The sequence below is a fragment of the Drosophila arizonae genome, chromosome 4 (genome assembly GCF_054131065.1).
Source record: "Drosophila arizonae isolate 15081-1271.41 chromosome 4, UAZ_ARI_1.0, whole genome shotgun sequence".
In the NCBI taxonomy this organism is placed as follows: domain Eukaryota; kingdom Metazoa; phylum Arthropoda; class Insecta; order Diptera; family Drosophilidae; genus Drosophila; species Drosophila arizonae.
In genome coordinates, this window is record NC_142924.1 from 8714933 (window position 1) to 8734382 (window position 19450).

A 19450-nucleotide genomic window follows, 5' to 3' on the forward strand; every position below is an offset into this window, starting at 1 on the left:
CTACGCCAGCCGTAAAATTTTCACTGCTAGTCGCACCGTGACACTCAGACCCAACAGTCGCAGTCGAGCACTTTTTGCCGGGCCTAATTAACACATTGTTCACTTATCTAGTGCCAACAGAAATATAATAATAAAAATAAAAAAAATCAGGGTATAAAAAAAGCAAACAAGTAAAACCAATTAAAGAAAAAAGTAAAAACGGAAATTTTTGAAGTCCAACCAATTTTGCAAACATTCGCCGATAAGATAATGATGTCAAAATGAATTTGGTGAGTGCAAAATGCGTAGTATAAGTTGTATGTCTGTGCGTGTATGTGTGTGTGTCTGTGTGTGTGTAGAGAGTGGCTTTCAAAAGGATATTCGCTTTTGACTTCGCTTGCACTTCATTCATACGATGCAAAGTCCTCCATATTCCATTTCCCAGTTCCATGCAATTCCATTTGCAACCCTCTCCCTTTCTCTCTCTTTCTCACTTTTCCCTGACTGTCTCTGTCTAGCTTCGCCGCATCTATTTTCGCCTTACATCACGTAGTTTTGTGCGCATTGCTTAGCTCATTGCATTTCATTCATGCCGCCTCATCTCACCTCCCACCCCTTAGGTTCAATAAGCAACCCGTCCGCCCACTCGCCCATTTGCCCACATTGATGTGAATTGTAGTTTCGCGTTTCGTAGAATATTCCCATTTGTAATTGCCGCCCAATGTCATATTGCTAATTGTTGTTGTTATTCCACATGTTCTTACTGACAACAGCTTTGTCTATTTGTTTTGCTATTTTAATCAGCTGTTACCTCATTACCTAAGTTGCAAGCGTGCTGACTATCTGGTTTTAAAGGCTTTCGAAACTATTATGGGCGGAATTTCTACACTGCTAGAAAAGTCTACAAACACTTTATCATAAAAACTAGATACATATATATAAAATGTTAAAATATTTTCTGACATCATTCATATTTATATTCTATGTTTTTCTCACCAATTTATTATTTCTTATCTAATGTTCACAAATTGATAAGGCTGTCAGCTGCTTTTAAAAGAAACACATACATATTTATTCAGCCAAGCATGCTGGTATGACACTTAATTAATAATACGAAATCGATGTGTAAATTTACACACAGCTTGCACAGTTGGTTTTCGTGTTGCAACTGAATTGCTGCAATCGTAGCCAAGCAGTAGGTAAGAAGTGCATTTGCAAGCAGTAAACGACAGCAGAAAAAGCAGTAGACTTTCGAATAAAGATTTGCTGCACAAAGATTATATCTTTAACTTGTACATATGTGTGTGTGTTGTTGCACATCAACATGCCTGCATATGTATGTGTATATGTATATCATCAATTTCCCGCACGTTTCTTGTCCTACTTGTTGGCCTGCCGTCAATTGTTCGTGTTGCGTCTTTGAAGCATTAGGGATCCTGCAGCCTGTTCAGCCAGCTGGCAGCTGTTGGCTGGCAAGCGTCTTGTGCCCCGTTCCTGGAACACGCACACAATAAGGATACGACAGGATCAGGCAACAGCTGCACGCACCTTTTTTGATCCCTTTCGGCGTTCAGCTGCCGGCACACGTCCTTCAATGTCCTGCGCTCTGATTGAGCCAACCAGTGCCAGCTGCCAAAGGGAGAGGGAAACAGATGTTGTAATACAGGCAAACTAATCAAGTCTCTTAGTTGTTGTTGTTGTTGTTGCTGTTATGACACCTTTTGCAAGTAGCAAATGCGAAATGCGAAAAAAAATCCAATAAGAAACCGGTTTTTGCTGCATTTGACTGTCAATTAAAACAGAAACAAAATGTATAAATGTATTACTAAACACATAGCTGCGCAGGTGTGTTGCGTTTGTATTTGTTGCTGACTAACAACAAGAACAACAACAACAACAGCTACAACTACTACTACAACAATCAGACGTGAGTGCAACAACTTTAAAAGGCCTTGCAAGGCCGTTTTTATAGCAACATTTACCACAAGAGTCGAAGCTCGATTCTGATTGGGTTTTGCCTGATCTTTGAATCTGCAGAATTATGGAACGATTTTCGTATGCTCACAAAAATAGAAAAGATTTTCCTACTTGGCAAGCGTCTAGACAGCGTTTACATTATTATGTTTCTTTTTTTTTTTTTATGTGTCGCGACGTCTCGTATGTTAATTTTAGCCACGTTTTATTTATAAAAACAAAAGCAAACAGAAATAACAGAAAATCAAAGTTCAAATTTTGAAACTGCAACGCTTTGGTTGCTAAATATATGACTCGCACTGTAGTCTGCATTTTTGCTTTATTGCAACTTTTTTTTTTATTATTTATTTATATAATTTAATTCTAGCCAGCTGCTTATTGTGAGTGTGTGTGAAATGAAAGAAAATACGTGCTGGCACTTCCTTTCATTAAATTGTGCATATGTATATATGTATGTATATAAAAAAAACCCGCTTAGCAATAGTTATTATCGCTCTAGCTGGAATGAAATATGAGAACAAAGGCTATTTTTTATTATTTTATTATGAGTTAATAATTCAAAGAATATATGCTATAGATCAAGTATGGATTAATTGAAATGTCATTCTTTAAATTTCTTTAGTATACAAATATATATTTTTTTAAATAATTAAATGATATATCGCTTTTACTTTGGGTAATTGAATATTTATAGTATATTAGACATTTAACCATAATTATTGCAAACCATTCTGGCATTTAGCGCTTCCGAGAATTATTAAAAATAGTATATAATATATAACTAAGGTTCAATTATTTACAAACATTCCTCCTCTGTCTTACTTTCTGACTAATCGTCTATCAATTATAATAATCATAGTTAATTAGTGTGCTTAGTATCTATATGATACATGATACCTTATTCTATGGGTATTCTCTATAAACTGGTTACAATCATTGCACTTGATAAATCAATGTACTACATCCTTACATAACAGCATGTATACATCTAACGTATATGTATGTATGTATATATCATTTTCTATATACACATAATACACATACATATGTATGTACATAAGTGCATACTGCTTTAGGTCCTCTTCATATATATACATACATACCTATCGCTTATCGTCTACGCTCGACTTGTTTATATAGAAATTAATAAAATATGAGCATGGAACATTATCAGCTCGGTTGATTTCGTGGCTGTAACTTTTATCGCGTTATTGATATTATTTGCAGCTGCCAATGTCTAAAATAGAAATGTAGAAATGTATACAATATTTAAGCCGGGCCCAGGACAGGTAAGCGAGTGCAGTGGAGCATATGCATGTGCAGGCACTCACACACACATTCACACATAAATATACATACATCACACGTCAATGATGGGCTGCAACGACGTGTCATGACGGTGCATTGACACGCGCCAAGAGTCAAAGACTGGACGAGGCCGATGGAATTGCCAGGCGCATGCTCCTGGGCCGTGGCTAAAAAATCAATGATCCTAGACTGTTGCAGTTGCAGGCGAGCCATTTAACGCTGGTTGGAAAAGGATAACTGTATTGCAGCAGTCCTGTTGTGCGGTTGTACGGTACGCCATCTTGCGTACTAATACTTACCGTAGTAGAAGTTGTACGGGTGTATTGGGGGCGTCATTGTGAAGCCAATGCAGCCAGCCATCCAGCCAGATGAGAGAAAAGCGTAGCGGGCTGGCAGCCTCCTATTCTATATGTTTGTATGTACAGACAGATGTCCATATGTATGCAGACATACAAGCATACATACATGTGTTTTTTATGCTTTTCTGATGGCAAGCCAGCACAATAAGTAGCAATAGTTTTTACTGAAATATCACTCAAATGTTTTTGCTCCTTTACAAATTAACAAAATTGCAAAGTTCCAAGAAGTGCAGCCAAAAAACATGTAAGAAAAAATTTTCAAGCAACATCTGTATGCTGCCTGAATGCATATACATATATACGTGTGTGTGCGTGTGTACGAGCACACGTACATCTGTTTTTCTCTCTTTCAGTCGCTCAGCATTTGCTGTTGTCGGGGTTGCTATCGACAATGCTTGTCGGTCGCCTTGCCTCGCTGCTTGACGCGTCTGGTCTTTTCGTGTCGTTCGCTTTGGCTACAGCCGTTCGTACGTTTTCGGTTCATTTTCAGTTCAATTTCGAAGCTCGAATAGTAAAGAAGCTATGGATACGCAACAATTTTGATCACTTAATGCATTTAGAAATTCACTATAAAAAGTAAAGAAGAAAAAAGTGTTTTGATTTTGATATTGCGGTCTCCAATCTAAATTGTGATATTGGTAGTATTTTAACAGCAACAAGAAAGCAAAATAAAATAAAAATACATACAGCAACGTCTGCGTCTCTGTACTTGTGTGTTTTTCCGTTAACGTCTTCGTCAATTCGTCTCTCGGAAAGAAACAAATCAATAATCGTAAAGCAAGACAAGCAGAAAGTACAAAATCATCTGGAATCTCAGCAAAGACTATAATATTAAAAATAACTAGAAGTGAGAGGAACTTGAGTTTTTCAATAAAAAGAGAAAAATTGTCAAGGTGAGTCGGAGTTGTATTTTTATAAGGCATTTAAATTAACTTGAATTTAGATATAACCCCAAAAACGAAAACGTGACATCACAAAGCTAAAGCTGTTTTTTTCCTCTATGTATGTATGTACATATACATATGTATATATGTTTGCCTGCACAATGTACATTAATTAAAGCTACAGCTTACAAATATACAAAACCACACACGCGCACACACACCATCAAACGAGGGCTAGTGAGTATTTTGTTCGTGCACAAGACAAAACAGAAAGAATCAGTTTGCCTTATAAACAAAAATAAATTATATCATCGGATTTGAGTCATCTAATTCAAAAATTCACTTTTAGGGTACAAACTCGAATATATAATTAGTAAGCTCGTAAAATCTTTAATAGACATAGCGTGAAGTATGTTCATATAGAGTAAAACGAATTTGACAATTTTGCCGGGTGTGCAATGTTCCCGTTTTTGTTCTCTCGCTCTCGTACATTCGTTCACCACTCGAGAGGCGAGAGGTCGTTTGCGTAAAAAGATGGCGGCTATAGAGTTGCTAAATGTTGCATTTGTTGATTTTATTCGAATTTGTTTACAAAATTACATTTTTTATTACTTAAAATTGTACCTTGTGAAATGTGTTTTCCATTAATATTAAGTAAAATATGACACACTGTTTACCTTAGCATTTGTGACTCTTAAAGCAAATATTTTGAAAATGATGGCAACTCTTTCTCATTGTGAATGATATCAGCACTGCTGGCGCTTAAAAAAAACATTCGCATTTATGTGAAAGAGAAGATTGTTTCCAAACGAGAGTGTGAGAGGAGGGGATATCGTGTGAGTACCGACATATACACAATGCCAGACACTTATTTGTTTTCGTTGGAATTTTCGACTACGCCATTTTTGGCGTTGTTGTTGTCTATCTACAGTGGTTCCAACGCCAATCGTACAAGACTATTATTTATTCAATAAGTATTTTCTTATCAGTAGTTAACTTTTTACCGTTTTACATTTTTATCAAATCTATTATGTATTGCCCCCTAAACAAAAAACAAATTTTAATTCAAATGGCAACATTTTTTTTATTTTAAAACACTAACAACCAAGTCCGATTTGAGCTTCAACGCAAATCGGACAAAAGAAAACTGCAAGAAAAAATATCGTTATTTGGCGGAGATTTTCGTTTTGTTTTTGCTTATTGCGTTCGTTGTCTCAAGCTCATAGGCGTACAGTAACACAAATTATTTTTGCGAAATGGCTCCACGTGGGAAGCAAACTGGTGTTGAGGCACGCCAAATAATATTAAAACTGCATTTTGATGGCAAAACTGTTAGAGAAATAGCAGAGCTGGTCGGAAGAAGCAAATCTACCGTCCATGATATCATAAAAAGGTTTCGGGAAGATGGAAGATTGATTAACAAAAGCCAGGAGGGAAAAAGAAAGCGATTAAACTCAAGGGAGGAGCGGTCGATTATAAGGGAAATTAAGGTTGATCCCTTTAAAACCGCAAAGGAACTAAGGATGTCATTAAAAACAAACTTTGGAAAGGATGTGTGTGATAACACAGTGCGCAATACTTTGCATCGGTATGATTTGCATGGCCGAGTTGCCCAAAAAAAGCCTTATATTAGCCCTAAGAACAAAGCGTTTAGGGTAAAATTCGCGAAAGAGTACTTGCTAAAAACGGATGACTTTTGGAATCATGTTAGTTGGTTGTATATCATATTAAATACCTTTCTTTTTTGCTAATTATCTTATTTAAAGGTGTTGTTTACTGATGAAAGTAAATTTAATTTGCATGGGTCCGATGGTAAGGTGTATGTGTGGCGTAAACCAAATACTGAGTTTGAGCCCAAGAACACAATAGGCACTGTTAAGCATGGAGGAGGTTCAGTCATGGTTTGGGGCTGTATGTCGAGTGCGGGAGTTGGCCATTTGCACTTTATCGATGGCATACTCGATAAATTTGGCTACCTTGATATTTTGAAAAAAAATGTTAAGCAGAGTGCGGAGAAATTGGGGATACTTGAAGACTTTGCTTTCTATCAAGACAACGACCCCAAGCACACTTCAATGCTAGCTAGGCTCTGGCTAATCCATAATTGTCCCAAATTGATCCAAACGCCTGCCCAGAGCCCGGATATAAACGTAATAGAAAATCTGTGGGAAATTTTGGCGAGGAAAGTTTACCAAAACCGGTATAACAATCTGGACCAATTGAAAATGGGATTACTTGCAGCTTGGGACTCCATAGAGCCAGAGATCTGCAAAAAGTTGGTCAAATCAGTTCCCAATCGCTTGCAGGCTGTTGTCGCAAACAAAGGTTTTGCAACAAAATATTAAATATTAAGTTTTTCTCTTATTTTTTATTAAAGTTTTCTTTGTCCGATTTGGCGTTGAAGCTCAAATCGGACTTGTTGTTAGTTTTTTAAAATAAAAAAAATGTTGCCATTTGAAATTAAAAATTTTTTTTTTTGTTTTAGGGGGCTAATACAAATAGAGTTGAGAAAAAATGTGAAAACGGTAAAAATTTAACTTACTGCTAAAGAAGAAAATACTTATGAAATAAATAAATAGTCTTGTCCGATTGGCGTTGGAGCCACTGTATTTAACCGATGACTATAGTATGCAAAACAATGTTGCCCAATTAATATTTTCAGGCTAGAAGGTCAACCGCTATGACACACGATCAGCTATCGAACTTGTTCTAATTAGATTAATTATTCTGTTTACATTCTGGTCCTCTTTATTTATTATTTACGTAGTATTTTTACTCTCTCGCATCATTCATCATAATAAACATAGTTTGTCGGCTGATGACGCGTCATTTCTGGCTCCACTTTTTACTACATCCGATGAGTGTGTACACACACTCACACACACATGCACATACTTCCTTTACACACTCATTTGATCCCCCAAGCCCTGCAAAGAAGTATTTAGAGTTTTTCTTTTTCTCTGCTTTGTTCCTCATTTCCGTTTGCAGCGGAAGTGGTTCGCTCATGCGTGCGCCGCGTTTCACTCTGCAGCAAACACATAAACCATGGCCAAAGAGACCAAGCCAAGCAGCCATTGCATTGTTGCCAATTTTCACAGTGACTTGTGAAGTTTTTATGCTCCACTGCTTTGAACTTTTGCGCTCGATTCGCAGAAGAAAAAGAGAGAAATACGGGGAAAGAGAGGGCAGAAGAAAATAAATACAGCAACAAAGAGAAAGTATCAACTCAAGCTCTTTCAGCTCAAGCTGGGGCTACGCTTGATTGTTATTGTTATTGCAATAACAATAAAAACACCCGCACCAAGCCGACGCCTACGCGGAGTAGAGCCCCGGGGCCAACGCTGGTGGTCGATGGTATACCCATACCCTACGCCTACGCTCACAATGCTGAACTGAACTGAACTGTTGACTAGATTTTCCACGCTTTTCACCAATAAAACGATAGATAACTCCGCTTAATAAACGATTCTCACGTATAGCTCGAAAACCAAGGAAATTCTGTAAAGTATTTTCGAGGTTTTTCCTTTTTTTTTCTAAAGATTTCATATTGTCTTTTGTGTTTGTCCCTTTGCTATCGCCAGCAGACGCGACGGCAATCAGCATGAATGGACCAGGGCGCGGCGGCCCTTGAAAGAGATATAAATGGGAAGGAGTAGGAGAGGCTGAAGAACAAATGCTGGCAGCAGAGCGCTGTAGAGATGCAGAGATGTAGGAAAAATTACTTTGGAATTCCCGGAATTCTCTGGGCTGAATCATCTCGAATGCGAGACGACCTTTGAGTCTTGGCCGCGTGAAAAACGACCTTTCATCCATTCTACACACTAACAAGGCGCATTTAATGCGTGTGTCCGTCTGTGTATATGCATAAGTGTGTGTGTGTGTGTTTTTCATGAGAGCGTACCCACATTCCAAGTCTCATAGATGCTGCCAGTTAGATAGAGAGAACACAGCACGACTTGACTTTGGGTTTGAGATGAAGAACAAGACTATGGGCAACGGTTCTTTGAACTGAGCCGCCGTTAGGTTTTTGGTCAATCGATCAATGTTCAATATGTGAGAGAGCGAGACAGCGATTGAGACATAGAGACAGAGAGAGAAAGAGCGCAGTAGGCCGCGCTTTAATGCATTCCTCAGCAGCTTGCAGCGGCTCAGTCGCATTTATTATGATTACGGATGATATTGCCCTTTGTTGGGCATTCTTTAAGTACATGGACAACCATCCAGCCAGCCAGCCAGCCAGCCAGCATCTTGTGTATTTTATTATTATTATCGACGTCGTCGTCGGCGGTCGTTTCGTTCTTGTTGTTGTTTTAGTTGCTGTTCTTGTTGTTGTTGCTGTTATTGCTGGCTGCTGCATTTCTTGGAAGGACACACAACACAGCACAGCACATATACGCACATCATATTCTTTGTGCATGTGTGCGTGTGTGTTTGTGTATTCTTGTTGGCGTCGTTTGCTTCTTCTCCCCATGTCCTTCTCCACTCTGTACTTCAAGTTCTGCGTGACGACGACTCATGCTTGATTGTCGCTCCCTCTCCTTATTTCCCTCTCGCTCGCTCTTTCATTTCATGTTGCTCCACTCGTTCGTATCTGGTATCACCGCATTCCAATCTCAGTTTAGAAGACAACAACAACAGCCGAGAAAAAAGAATGGTAAAGTGTTTATAATAGTTTCCCACAGTCTGAGGTTACACACACACACACACACACACACACACACACACACACACACACACACACACACACACTCAGAGAGATACGCTCACATGCACATTCACACACACACAGTAGAGACCTTTGCTGGCTGCGGTTACCTTCACTTACAACACAGCATTGAAACTCCAATCCCCAAGCCCAGCTTTATAGCTATGCTTGGTTTCCAATCAGAAAACCAGCCAACTTCAGTTGGTGTTGTTTTGTTTGCATTTTGCGTGGCGCAGAGCAGAGTTTGTAGAAAAGTTGTTCAACTGCATTCCAATGCGCGCCTCGTTGGGTTCGTTTGGTTTGGTTTCAGTTTTGGTTTGGCTGTGTTGCATGGGGCGCACTCTGTTACTCTGTTTGTTGCCTTGCCTCCTGGGCTCTAGCTGTCTGTCTGGCCTTTGATTATGATTTTTCTTTGCTTTGCAACACAGTCAGTCGCTATGCGTGTGTGTGTGTATGAGTGTGTGTCTTTCCACTTTGGTATTTTCCTAGGTTCTCATGTCATTCATGCGCCCGGGAGGCCCTTTTCGGTATAGACGCTTCTGCGCTGTCAGTTCACATTTGTTGCTGCACTCAAGCGCATATGTTTACAAATTTAAGTTTAATTTATAAATTAAAGTTTATAAATTGTTGTTGAAAATTAAATTATTCAAAATACTCTAATATTGTGCTGAGCTAGCTGCCTTATCGATACATTTGGCACGTATATATAGCATATGCCACTGCAGCCCTGGTAAGTGATTGCATTCATGATAAATGCAAATATTTTTGACATATGGCAACACTATTTATCGACTGCTGACTGCATATTGAACTTTTGCTTGCATTTCCTGCTAAAAGCAATGCATTTTAAACAAAAACACAAAATGCCAAAGCGTTTACATTACAATTGTTAATGGGCATGCATTCCACAGCAATAAAAGCAACAGCAACAGCAACAACTACAAAAACAACAGCAACGAGCAGCTGTAATTGCAAGCTTCTGCACTTTGTACTGGGCAACTACAACAGCAGCAGCAGCGGCAACAACAACAACAACAACAATAAGATGAAGAAGAAGAACTGTAGCAACCATCCAGCAGCATCTCGAAGCTATCATCTTTGTCTGATTCTGTATTGCTGCCGCTGCTGCTGTTGCTCCACTTCAAAAACAATGCGCAATCTCTAGGGTAGAGAGAGAGCTCCAACGTCTCGGCCATTTGTAATTTACAATTGCTTTTGTTTTATTTTATGCTTTTATTTGTTTTGCATTTGGTCTGTGCGCCCGTTTCTGTTCGCCTTCTTTTTTTTTTGCACTCTTTCTTTGCACCCAACCAGTGCAACTGTGTTAAGTCTGTATGGGTGTGTGTTTGTGCGCCCGAGTGTGTGTACGACTGTATACGTGCATAGTTGTTTTTCCATTGATGGTTTTGGGTGCCTATTGCTGTTGCAGTCGCACTCGCTGGCCGACAAGGCAGCGCAGTCATCGTTGCACTTATGCTGCACTGCTTTTTTATGCTGTGGGGCGCTGCTTGCGGCTGCTGCCGCCGCGAAGTCGTTTGACTGCATTCCATTAAAACTTTCTCACAGTCGGGCAAGCTGTGAGCCGCACGACGAGTGCTTGGCACTGCCCCAGCTCCAACCAACCACCCAGAGCCCCCTTGTCCTCTCTGTCTCCCGTTCGATCGCCCTCTCTTTCTGTATTTCTGTCTCTCTGCCGCAGCAGCAGTCGTTGCCCCGTCGTGCTGCAATTGTTTGGCGTGTTTGGCTGGTTTGTGGCTTGGCTTGCTCTGCCCTGGCTTGGCTTTAAATTTGGACTTTGTACAATGTCCCGACACGGCGTTCGTGCTTGCTGCTGGGCCTGCCGCCTGCCGCCTGCCGCCCATCCCGTGTGCCCACCCCGCCGCTTGTCGTGAAGTAAATGTCGAAAACGGCTTACAATCTCTTTGGAAAGACCACCAAAACAGTTCAACGCCAACGGAATAGTTAAACTATCGTTCATATATGTATGTAACAGAGAATGCATACGAGTCTATATGTATTTATCATGTATTTATCTATCTCACTAAAACTGCACACGACTCTTGACAACACTGATAATAGTTGAGCTCTGATTATAAGGTATAGACATTCATAAAAAATATACTTTCGTTTCGGTTTTTCCTGTTATTCGCGTCATTCTACGTGCATTTCATTATAATTATATGGAAAGCACTTTGAGTCAGACTGGAGCTTATCAGACCACCTAATAGGCGCCAGCCGTCCACTAATGTGCCCACGTCATGGTGCAGAGCCAAAATGTTTTTATATTCTGTTTTTCAATCGAGCAGCTGTGTGTGTTGACTGCTGCTGTGTGGCTTATTGTGGTGCAGGCTCGCATCGGCGCATTGCATCCACACGCAGTTGTAAGATAGCGTACACTACGCTACGTTTGCAGCATGTTGGATACAACCCCATGAACGTCTGTAAAAAAAACTACCCCCGTTCATTAGATGTTGGTGGCGCGAGCGAGACAGCGCTTGCTAGACAGTTTTCCCATAATTTTTAAGGGCGGCTTTAAAGTTCATTGTTGTGCAAAGATTGCAAAATATATACGCAAGCATAGGTAAATAAAGGAAAATATATAGATATATACATTATTTATTTATTTATAGAGCTTATTGTTTATTTATCACAAATTTTGGCTGCTTACGAATCGAAAATGGAACGATTTATAAGTACCAAAAATGTCAATGATAAGATTTTCAATGTTATTAATCGTTTTTGATATTTGCGACAAATAACAACTAAAGGCTATTTTAATTTGCGGTCAGAAATTATGAATTTTTAAGTGTTGACATTTCTTTTGTTTATATTTCTCGAGTATATTTATGGTTAAATTAAAAAAAGTACTCATGGGGTAGCTCAGTCAGAGCTCAGCTGTGAGGCGGCGCATGCCGCTCTACTGCCTTCGCGTAAATCCCACGTATTTCGTGATAATTCTATGAAATTTGTTATCTAAGCGATAGCGCTATCTTTTATTGGTAAAACCAATATTAACGTGACCGTATTTTGCTTTCTTTTCTAGTTGCAATTGGAGATTGAAAGAAACAACACATCAACAACAGGAAGTGACAGTCCTTTATCATCAAGATGGCGAATATAGCAACGCAGCCACGGTTCACCCTTTATGCACCTGCAACATCAACAGCCCTGGATCAGGTGGACAACAGTACGAACAGCACAGCAACGCATCTGCTCAAGTCGTTCGTCAACAGAATGAATGATAAATACCATAGGGAGGATGAGCGCCTGAAGACGTTCGAGACCTGGCCATTGCCCTGGCTGGACAAGAACGTGCTGGCACAGACAGGCATGTTCTATACGAATGAGGATGACAAGTGCAAATGCTATTTCTGTGAGGTGGAGATCGGTCGTTGGGTGCACGAGGATCATCCCGTGAATGAGCATCTACGTTGGTCGCCCAACTGCCCGCTTCTGCGCCGTCGCACCACCAACAACTTGCCTATAAACGCGGATGCCTTGGATCGCAACCTGCCACAAGCCAGCTACGATGTGTGCGGATCAAATGATACATCCTCGTTGGATATACGCGAGAATGCCTACTCTGAGGGATTACCCTCTATACAGTCGACGGGCATGAACAGTTTTCAGCCAGCGAGAGCTGCCAGTCTGGGCTCGTCGACAACACCAGCGTCAACGAACAGCTCGAGTGGCGGCAATTATTTTCCCGAGTATCCAGAGTATGCCATCGAGTCGGCACGTCTGCGCAGCTTCGAGGATTGGCCGCGCAACATGAAGCAGAAGCCACAGCAGCTCGCCGAGGCGGGTTTCTTTTATACTGGGGTCGGCGATCGCGTACGCTGTTTCAGTTGCGGCGGCGGCCTCAAGGATTGGGACGACAACGACGAGCCCTGGGAGCAGCATGCTCTCTGGCTGGGACAGTGCCGCTTCGTCAAGCTGATCAAGGGTCAGCTGTACATCGACAGTGTCGTGGCAGCAGCAGCCGAGGCAGCCAAGCAGGATCAGGCGAAGGAGCAGGAACAGGCGCAAAGTCTAAACGTCGGCTCTACGCAAAGCTCAGCCAGCAGTACTATCGCTTCATCAGATATTGCTCCGGCTACTGCTGGTGTTGCTGCAGCTGTTGCTGCTGGCGCTCCACAACCAGAGGTTGCGGCCAGCGAGGGCGATGTGCCGCCAACAGCTGCCACACGCATCTACAACAAAATTGTGGCCCATTCAGCAGCCGACTCTATGGGCACGGGCACGGCGACGTCAGCGCCTGGCGCTCCAGTTATCGTGCCCGAGGAGAAACTCTGCAAGATCTGCTATGCGGCCGAGTACAACACCGCATTTTTGCCGTGCGGGCATGTCGTGGCATGCGCCAAGTGCGCCTCGTCCGTGACCAAGTGCCCGCTCTGCCGGAAACCCTTCACCGATGTCATGCGTGTATATTTTTCTTAAATGGCATCGAGTCCACCATCCTAACCTATACTGGACGTCCGCAGGAGGCTAGCGCGGCCAATTGTCCTGGCCGTTATTTGAAACAAAGCACCACCCCCCGCTCGCCATCACAACAGCCAAAAACGCCGCCGCCTCGGCTGTAACGGCCAGCCGGACTCGTGGATTCATCCTTAAGTTCAGCTGGCCGTTACACGACAAATGATGTGGACACATTAGTCTAGAATGTATAGTTGTACTAAAGTTTAAATAACATAATATTCGTAAACATAAATTACTTTCGGCAAACACTTGATGTTTAATATATATATTACATAAATGTACTACATAAATTTGCATGGGTTGCCCTAATAATATTATTTTTTTCAAATAAACCATTAATTTATGTATATTAAAAACAGATAACATAATATAGAGAGCTCTATTATTCAAATCAAATACCGTTGTTTGTTTACTTTTTATATATATTTCTATAGATCCATCAATAATGATCAAAGATTGCGATTATCTGGAAATTTCGAAGAGGCCCCACCCTGCAAGAGGCTGCCATAAAATGATACCAAAGTTTTATTATTCGCGCAGTAGAGTTTCTATATTGATTTTGCACAAGGTTGAATGATATATAAAATATATATGGTCAGTATACTGCGTATGAGCAGGCTAAGGAAAGTGCGCTTTACTGGACTGGACAACAGACTGATGTGGCTGGGGCCTATAGGAGGGCAGTATTTTACATGGATATTTGAAAAATCAGTAAAATGGGAAATCATCCTTGATTTATCACTAGATCTAGTTGTAGCGAGTATCACAGGAATATCTCAGTCGACTCTTTCTTGTCGATATCCTGATCGATAATGTATCATTCTCAATCCGTATATATGTGAGTTAGACGTCCCTTATTTAAGAGCCAATGCAGCAAAAGCTTAATCTGAGCATTCCTTCAAACTTGTTCAACCACACAATGTTTAAAAATATGCTTGAAACAAAATTGTTAACCGCAGAGTAATAATAGCTTAACATTCAAATATATGTATATATACATATATAATAGATTTTTCATGTGCTTTAAGATTGGATCGAATGAAGTGGAGCTGATTAGAAGTGGTGCAGATTATAGAATAATCGCTTACTTAGATTGGACTATTTCTAGTCAACAAGACTAGTGATATAGTCGCATTATATATATGCAGGTTTTATACAACTGGTGAGTTACTCATATATATCTAGAGTTAAATGAGTCTGATATCTTAATTGCTCATTAAGCAATAAGTACAATGAGTAAAGCTTTAAAAACAAACAACTTTTTCCCATCAGAATTTCGCATTGCAGTCTTATTGGACTTGTGTAGTCAACAAAAGCGCTACGATTTCTTAATTAGCTCGCAACCTGGATCTCGGTTAATTGTTATCAGTGATATCAGTGTAAGCGTGCTGTTATCGGCCCGACGTTTGCACTGTGGACGTCGACGACTAAAATAAAGTTCATTCAACTGAAACAGCAAATGCAACGAGCATTGCAGTTGGTCTAACTGCTTGGCCTGGCTAAAAGCGTTTGGCATTTCCAGTTTTCAAGTAACGTTTCGATTGGCAGCAATTCATATTTTTAGCTAGATCCGGTTGCTAGACGCCGTCACTAACAACGGCGGGGCATTTGAGCAATCAGCAGCCATTTATCATCCAGCGCGTTGCATCAGCTCCGATTGTGGCACATTCCATGCGGGTGGCAACTAAGACCGAGTGAATCAAGCGCCTTGACTCATCGTTGTCGCTGACTGTTCCTTGAATAGTTGTTTGCCTGAAATCAATACACATATAGAGTATCAAATGATTCGGACATACCTTGAGTCCATGCAAATCAATGAATGCTCCAGTTCGTTCACTATAGATATTCAATGCTGACCTTAGCTTACGTGTGGCTTTTAATTAGCCATTAAATGTAAAGCTATGCTAAACTGAAGGTCGAACTAGAACTTTTGATTGCAATCGGAATATATATATGTGTTTAGATATAACGATAATTGTATAGAGCTCAGCTCAAACAAGTTTGAATCGCATGCAGCAAATAGTTGAAATTATTTCTTTAGAAAAGATCACTATATACATGTATAATATATATATTTAGAATTTCGTGATCAATTTTAAATGCCGTCTCCCCCACACTCTCCCTCCCGTTATCTCTCTCTCTTTCTCTGTCTACCTTTCCGCATTTTAAATTTGAGAATAGCTATATTTAGCAAGTTTTTAAATTGACACGCAAATGACATCCAAATATGATTCGTGTGACGAATTACGTATACGTAATATATATATATTGTATGAACAGCTGCAGCAGGCCTTACACACATTTATATACATGCATAGGTATATATATCTTATTGTATATACATTCTGTTGCAGTGATGCCATTTTAGCAATTTTGGAGCTGTTGTCCTATTTTCAAAGATATTTTTAGCACCTTCAAGGTTTCAAGTTAAAAATCTAGAGCACAAGCTGAAAAATCAAATTATAATGAACTTAATCTTTTTTCTGCTACTCTCGCAATTGTAATGAAAGGTACAACGAATCGGCGCAGCTATTAGATCATATCATATTATGACAAACGTAACAAAGAAAGTTATATTCTATTCTTACAGATCTGCGATAGAGGCGAAGACAATACAGCGACAAGAAAACAAAATTAAAAATATGAATGAGCCATACTAAGATTATACAGAAAATTTATTGATTAATTTTGATAAAGCTAAAATAATAATAACAAAAATATAAGTTCAAATTATTAGTTCATTTCCATTTCATTTCATTTTGATATAGACAAAGTTAAATCATTTAACCCAAATGAAGGCTCACATCGAACTTTGTCTGCATGTTTTCAATATGATATCATAGATATCAATTTAATTGATAAATGTCAGCGTTTGCTATTGCAATTAACTAAGTGTGCTTTAATGGGCTATATGTGACTGGGAGATACTCTAAAATATATAAAGGTGCAAATATAAAACTGAACAGTTTCTAGTAGAAAATTATATGACCAAAACCACTTTCTAGACAGGCAACTAAATATATACTTAACTTATATATACTTATGCATCGTATATAATTGTGCGAAATAGATAGATATCTTGCTGACAGTATTTTTACTTCATTTTATTCTACAAATTGATTTAACACGGTCACTGCTTTATTTGAGATATGTGGTGTACTGCTTGGTGAACTGCTTGGTGGGTGCACTGACTAAATGCAACGTATTGCCAACTACTTGGAAACAGATGCGACATTGCCTATACACTGTTTCATTGAATACAAAAGAAAGAAAAAGAAAAAGTCAAATTTCTAGCGTCGACTCAATATTTCTAGATTGACAAATTTGTCATTGGCCGCAAGGAAGGCCTTGTGCACATTGGCATGTATGGCCACGTCGATCAGGTTGGTGTTGCTGAAGTAATCCATGGCAACGACATTCGCATTCAGACCCCAAGGCCCGTTGAGCCATTGATTTACCTTCGGATTGATGACAGCGGCTCGCTCCTTGGCCGTTTGCAATTTGTGGGAGTTGAGCGCCTGCTCAATGCTCATCACAGCATGGAATATCCAGCCATCGTCCTGCACAGGGGAGTCCGGCTTCCGGCTGAACAGCAGACGCATATAGTCCAGGGTCTGGGACATGTTCATGTAGCTGGTGCTGAAGCGCTGCCAGGGCGGGCAGAGCAGCACGGATTCTGTAAGCAAGACGTGCTCAGTGGCTAAAGGATGCTTTAAAGTGTATATATATATTTGGTATATACCATTCTCTGGATGTGGCAGCTCCTCTGTGGGAAACAGCAGCAACACCTGCCGGCCGAGCACACGCAGATCATTGAAGCTGCGATCGGCGCAGTGTTCATTGCTGCTCACGTTCCGCTCGTAGAGCACCTGGCCCAGCTCCTGCCGGATAAGATGGTAGAGGCTGCTGTAGATCTCCGGGTGCTTGTAGAAGCCAATGGGAAACGAACTGAAGTCCAGCACGACTATCTCATTCGAGAGCTCAACAAAGCGACGCACATCGCGTAGCACATCGATCACCGGATTGATGAACATGTTCTCGTTGACTACCCAGAAGTTATCCGATTCGCTGCTGCTGTCCGCGCTATAGCGATAGCTGCAGGAGGGGGTCATTAGACTTTGGCAAATGTTTGGAATTTCTCTATCAGCTCACCCCACGCTCAGATCCAGATAGCGAATGCCAAAGACCAGCTGCGACCACACATCGAAGTGCTGAGCGACCAGGTAGTCCTTGATCAGCAGCGACTTGGTCTTGCTGTAGTTGGTAATGTAGGCGCCGGAGGCGTGTGTGCCTGGCAGAAAGAGCTGCTTTAGCGGCATGTTCGCCGCATCTTTGAGGTGGGCCAGCCAATTGGGCTGGATCTTCAGGCAATCGATAGTCAGCAGCTCGTTGCCATTGTAGCTGGCCACGTAGTAGGGCAAACACTTGCCCTTCGGGTACTTGGTGGCCGTGGTCTGTCCGGCCGTGGGCCGATTCCAGCCGCCTGGAAACTGCAACTTGCCCAGCTTAATGGGCGTCAGTCGTTTGCCCGTGCGATTCCGTATACCGTCGATACGCAGCTCTGGCTGAAAGTTCGACACGGACGGATCCTGACGATAGATGCCCACCCACTCGGGCGGTGCATAACAATCGGGTCCCCAATTAATCTCCAAGCAGGCGTCGGTCAGCGATTTGCCCGACAGCGAAATAGTTAGGAAAATGGGACAACTAGCTGGAGCAGACATTAGCCATTATCCACTAGCCTAGTGGCCATGTGGCCTGGTGGCCACTCACCTGAGAGCGGTGCCACCAGCAGCTGCAAATGCAGCGCAAATAAAACAATTTTCCACATTTTCCACTGCAACAGAATTGACACTGAATTTTCCTTGCGTCTTGATTGCTCGAGTTCTGGCGATGAATTGAAAATGAGACGAGTCACAAATTTGTCGCTTTTGTGGCTCAATTTGCACCACTGCCACCTCCTCACAATGCCGTAAACCTATGAAACTGAGCGAAATCTCGAATTTTTTTGAGCTTTCATTCAATTAAGTCTAATGAATACTGAGCTGCGTAGGCGGCGTATTAAGAGGAAGAGAGTGAGAAAGAGAGGGGAACTTTGAGTTGCGAAAATACGTTCTCTTAACTGTTTAAAAATGTTAGAAAATTAATTTAATATGAGCTTCATTTCATCAATTTAAAAATTCGAAGATTACGAAATATAAACAAGTAAGAAGGCTCCAGTCGAGACTTATCGGATGATTTATCGAAAAAATAAAGCAAACTCGTACTGCGTATGGTACACACGAGTATGCATGCCAAATTTCAGCTTTCTAGCTCTTATAACTTCTGAGATCGACGCACTCATACGGACGGACGGACGGACGGACGGACAGACGGAAAGGGCTATATCGACTCAGCTCGTCGCGCTGATCAAGAATATATATACTTTGTGGGGTCTGCCACGCCTCCTTCTGCCCGTTACATACTTTTTCACAAAACCATTATACCCTGATTTCCCATTTTCAATGGGTTCAGGGTATAAAAAAAAGAACAAGTAAGAACCCTCAAAGCTAATGTTCAAATCATTCTGCTCTTCTTTTATGCATACGTACATACATACATACATATGCATCCACAGGCAAGTATTAGCAGGTGATCTGCTAACTGCGCAGTAAGCAGCGACTGCGCTTGGGCTGCGCTGCAGTGTGTGCAATATAATGACCTTGAGCAGGTGGTGACCTTGAAGGGACAATGACCTTGAGAGGGTGGTCACCTTGAGAAGG

At 41.0% G+C, this 19450-nt stretch overlaps 2 protein-coding genes and 1 long non-coding RNA gene across 7 annotated transcripts; 1 reads left to right on the forward strand and 2 right to left on the reverse strand.

Moving 5' to 3' along the window:
- The first annotated feature begins 3 nt into the window (after nt 1-3).
- Nucleotides 4-13806, forward strand: Diap1 (Death-associated inhibitor of apoptosis 1). 2 transcript variants are annotated; one of them, XM_089468290.1, is made up of 2 exons: nt 4-269; nt 12253-13806. In XM_089468290.1, the coding sequence occupies exon 2, from the start codon at nt 12318-12320 to the stop codon at nt 13647-13649; it is 1332 nt and encodes a 443-aa protein (XP_089324416.1). In that variant the 5' UTR covers nt 4-269; nt 12253-12317; the 3' UTR covers nt 13650-13806. The 2 variants fall into 2 exon arrangements, with proteins under 2 accessions (XP_089324416.1, XP_017862779.1); XM_018007290.2 differs by lacking the exon at nt 4-269 and adding an exon at nt 4373-4513.
- Nucleotides 85-3968, reverse strand: LOC149269077 (uncharacterized). 3 transcript variants are annotated; one of them, XR_016269981.1, is made up of 5 exons: nt 3561-3968; nt 3313-3480; nt 1962-3190; nt 1528-1608; nt 85-1473 (listed from the first exon to the last, which is right to left on the reverse strand). It is a non-coding gene; the product is annotated as an uncharacterized LOC149269077 (long non-coding RNA). The 3 variants fall into 3 exon arrangements; XR_016269980.1 differs by having other exon boundaries at nt 85-1608; XR_016269979.1 differs by having other exon boundaries at nt 1528-3190.
- Nucleotides 13554-18655, reverse strand: LOC108613677 (uncharacterized). 2 transcript variants are annotated; one of them, XM_089468289.1, is made up of 5 exons: nt 18462-18655; nt 17841-18399; nt 17431-17783; nt 17147-17364; nt 13554-16933 (listed from the first exon to the last, which is right to left on the reverse strand). In XM_089468289.1, exons 1-5 carry the CDS (start codon nt 18517-18519, stop codon nt 16901-16903), a joined length of 1221 nt encoding a protein of 406 aa, XP_089324415.1. In that variant the 5' UTR covers nt 18520-18655; the 3' UTR covers nt 13554-16900. The 2 variants fall into 2 exon arrangements, with proteins under 2 accessions (XP_089324415.1, XP_017862778.1); XM_018007289.2 differs by having other exon boundaries at nt 13554-17364; nt 18462-18653.
- Nucleotides 18656-19450: the final 795 nt, after the last annotated feature.

What these genes read in the sequence shown, in the direction of transcription:
- Diap1 (XM_089468290.1), top strand. Translation starts at nt 12,318, where the DNA reads ATGGCGAATATAGCAACGCAGCCACGGTTCACCCTTTATGCACCTGCA.
- LOC108613677 (XM_018007289.2), bottom strand. Translation starts at nt 18,519, where the DNA reads ATGTGGAAAATTGTTTTATTTGCGCTGCATTTGCAGCTGCTGGTGGCA. An exon ending in TATCTGGATCTGAGCGTGGG is followed by an intron (nt 17,784 to 17,840) that starts GTGAGCTGATAG and finishes CCCCTCCTGCAG; the next exon opens with CTATCGCTATAGCGCGGACA. An exon ending in GCTGCCACATCCAGAGAATG is followed by an intron (nt 17,365 to 17,430) that starts GTATATACCAAA and finishes TCTTGCTTACAG; the next exon opens with AATCCGTGCTGCTCTGCCCG.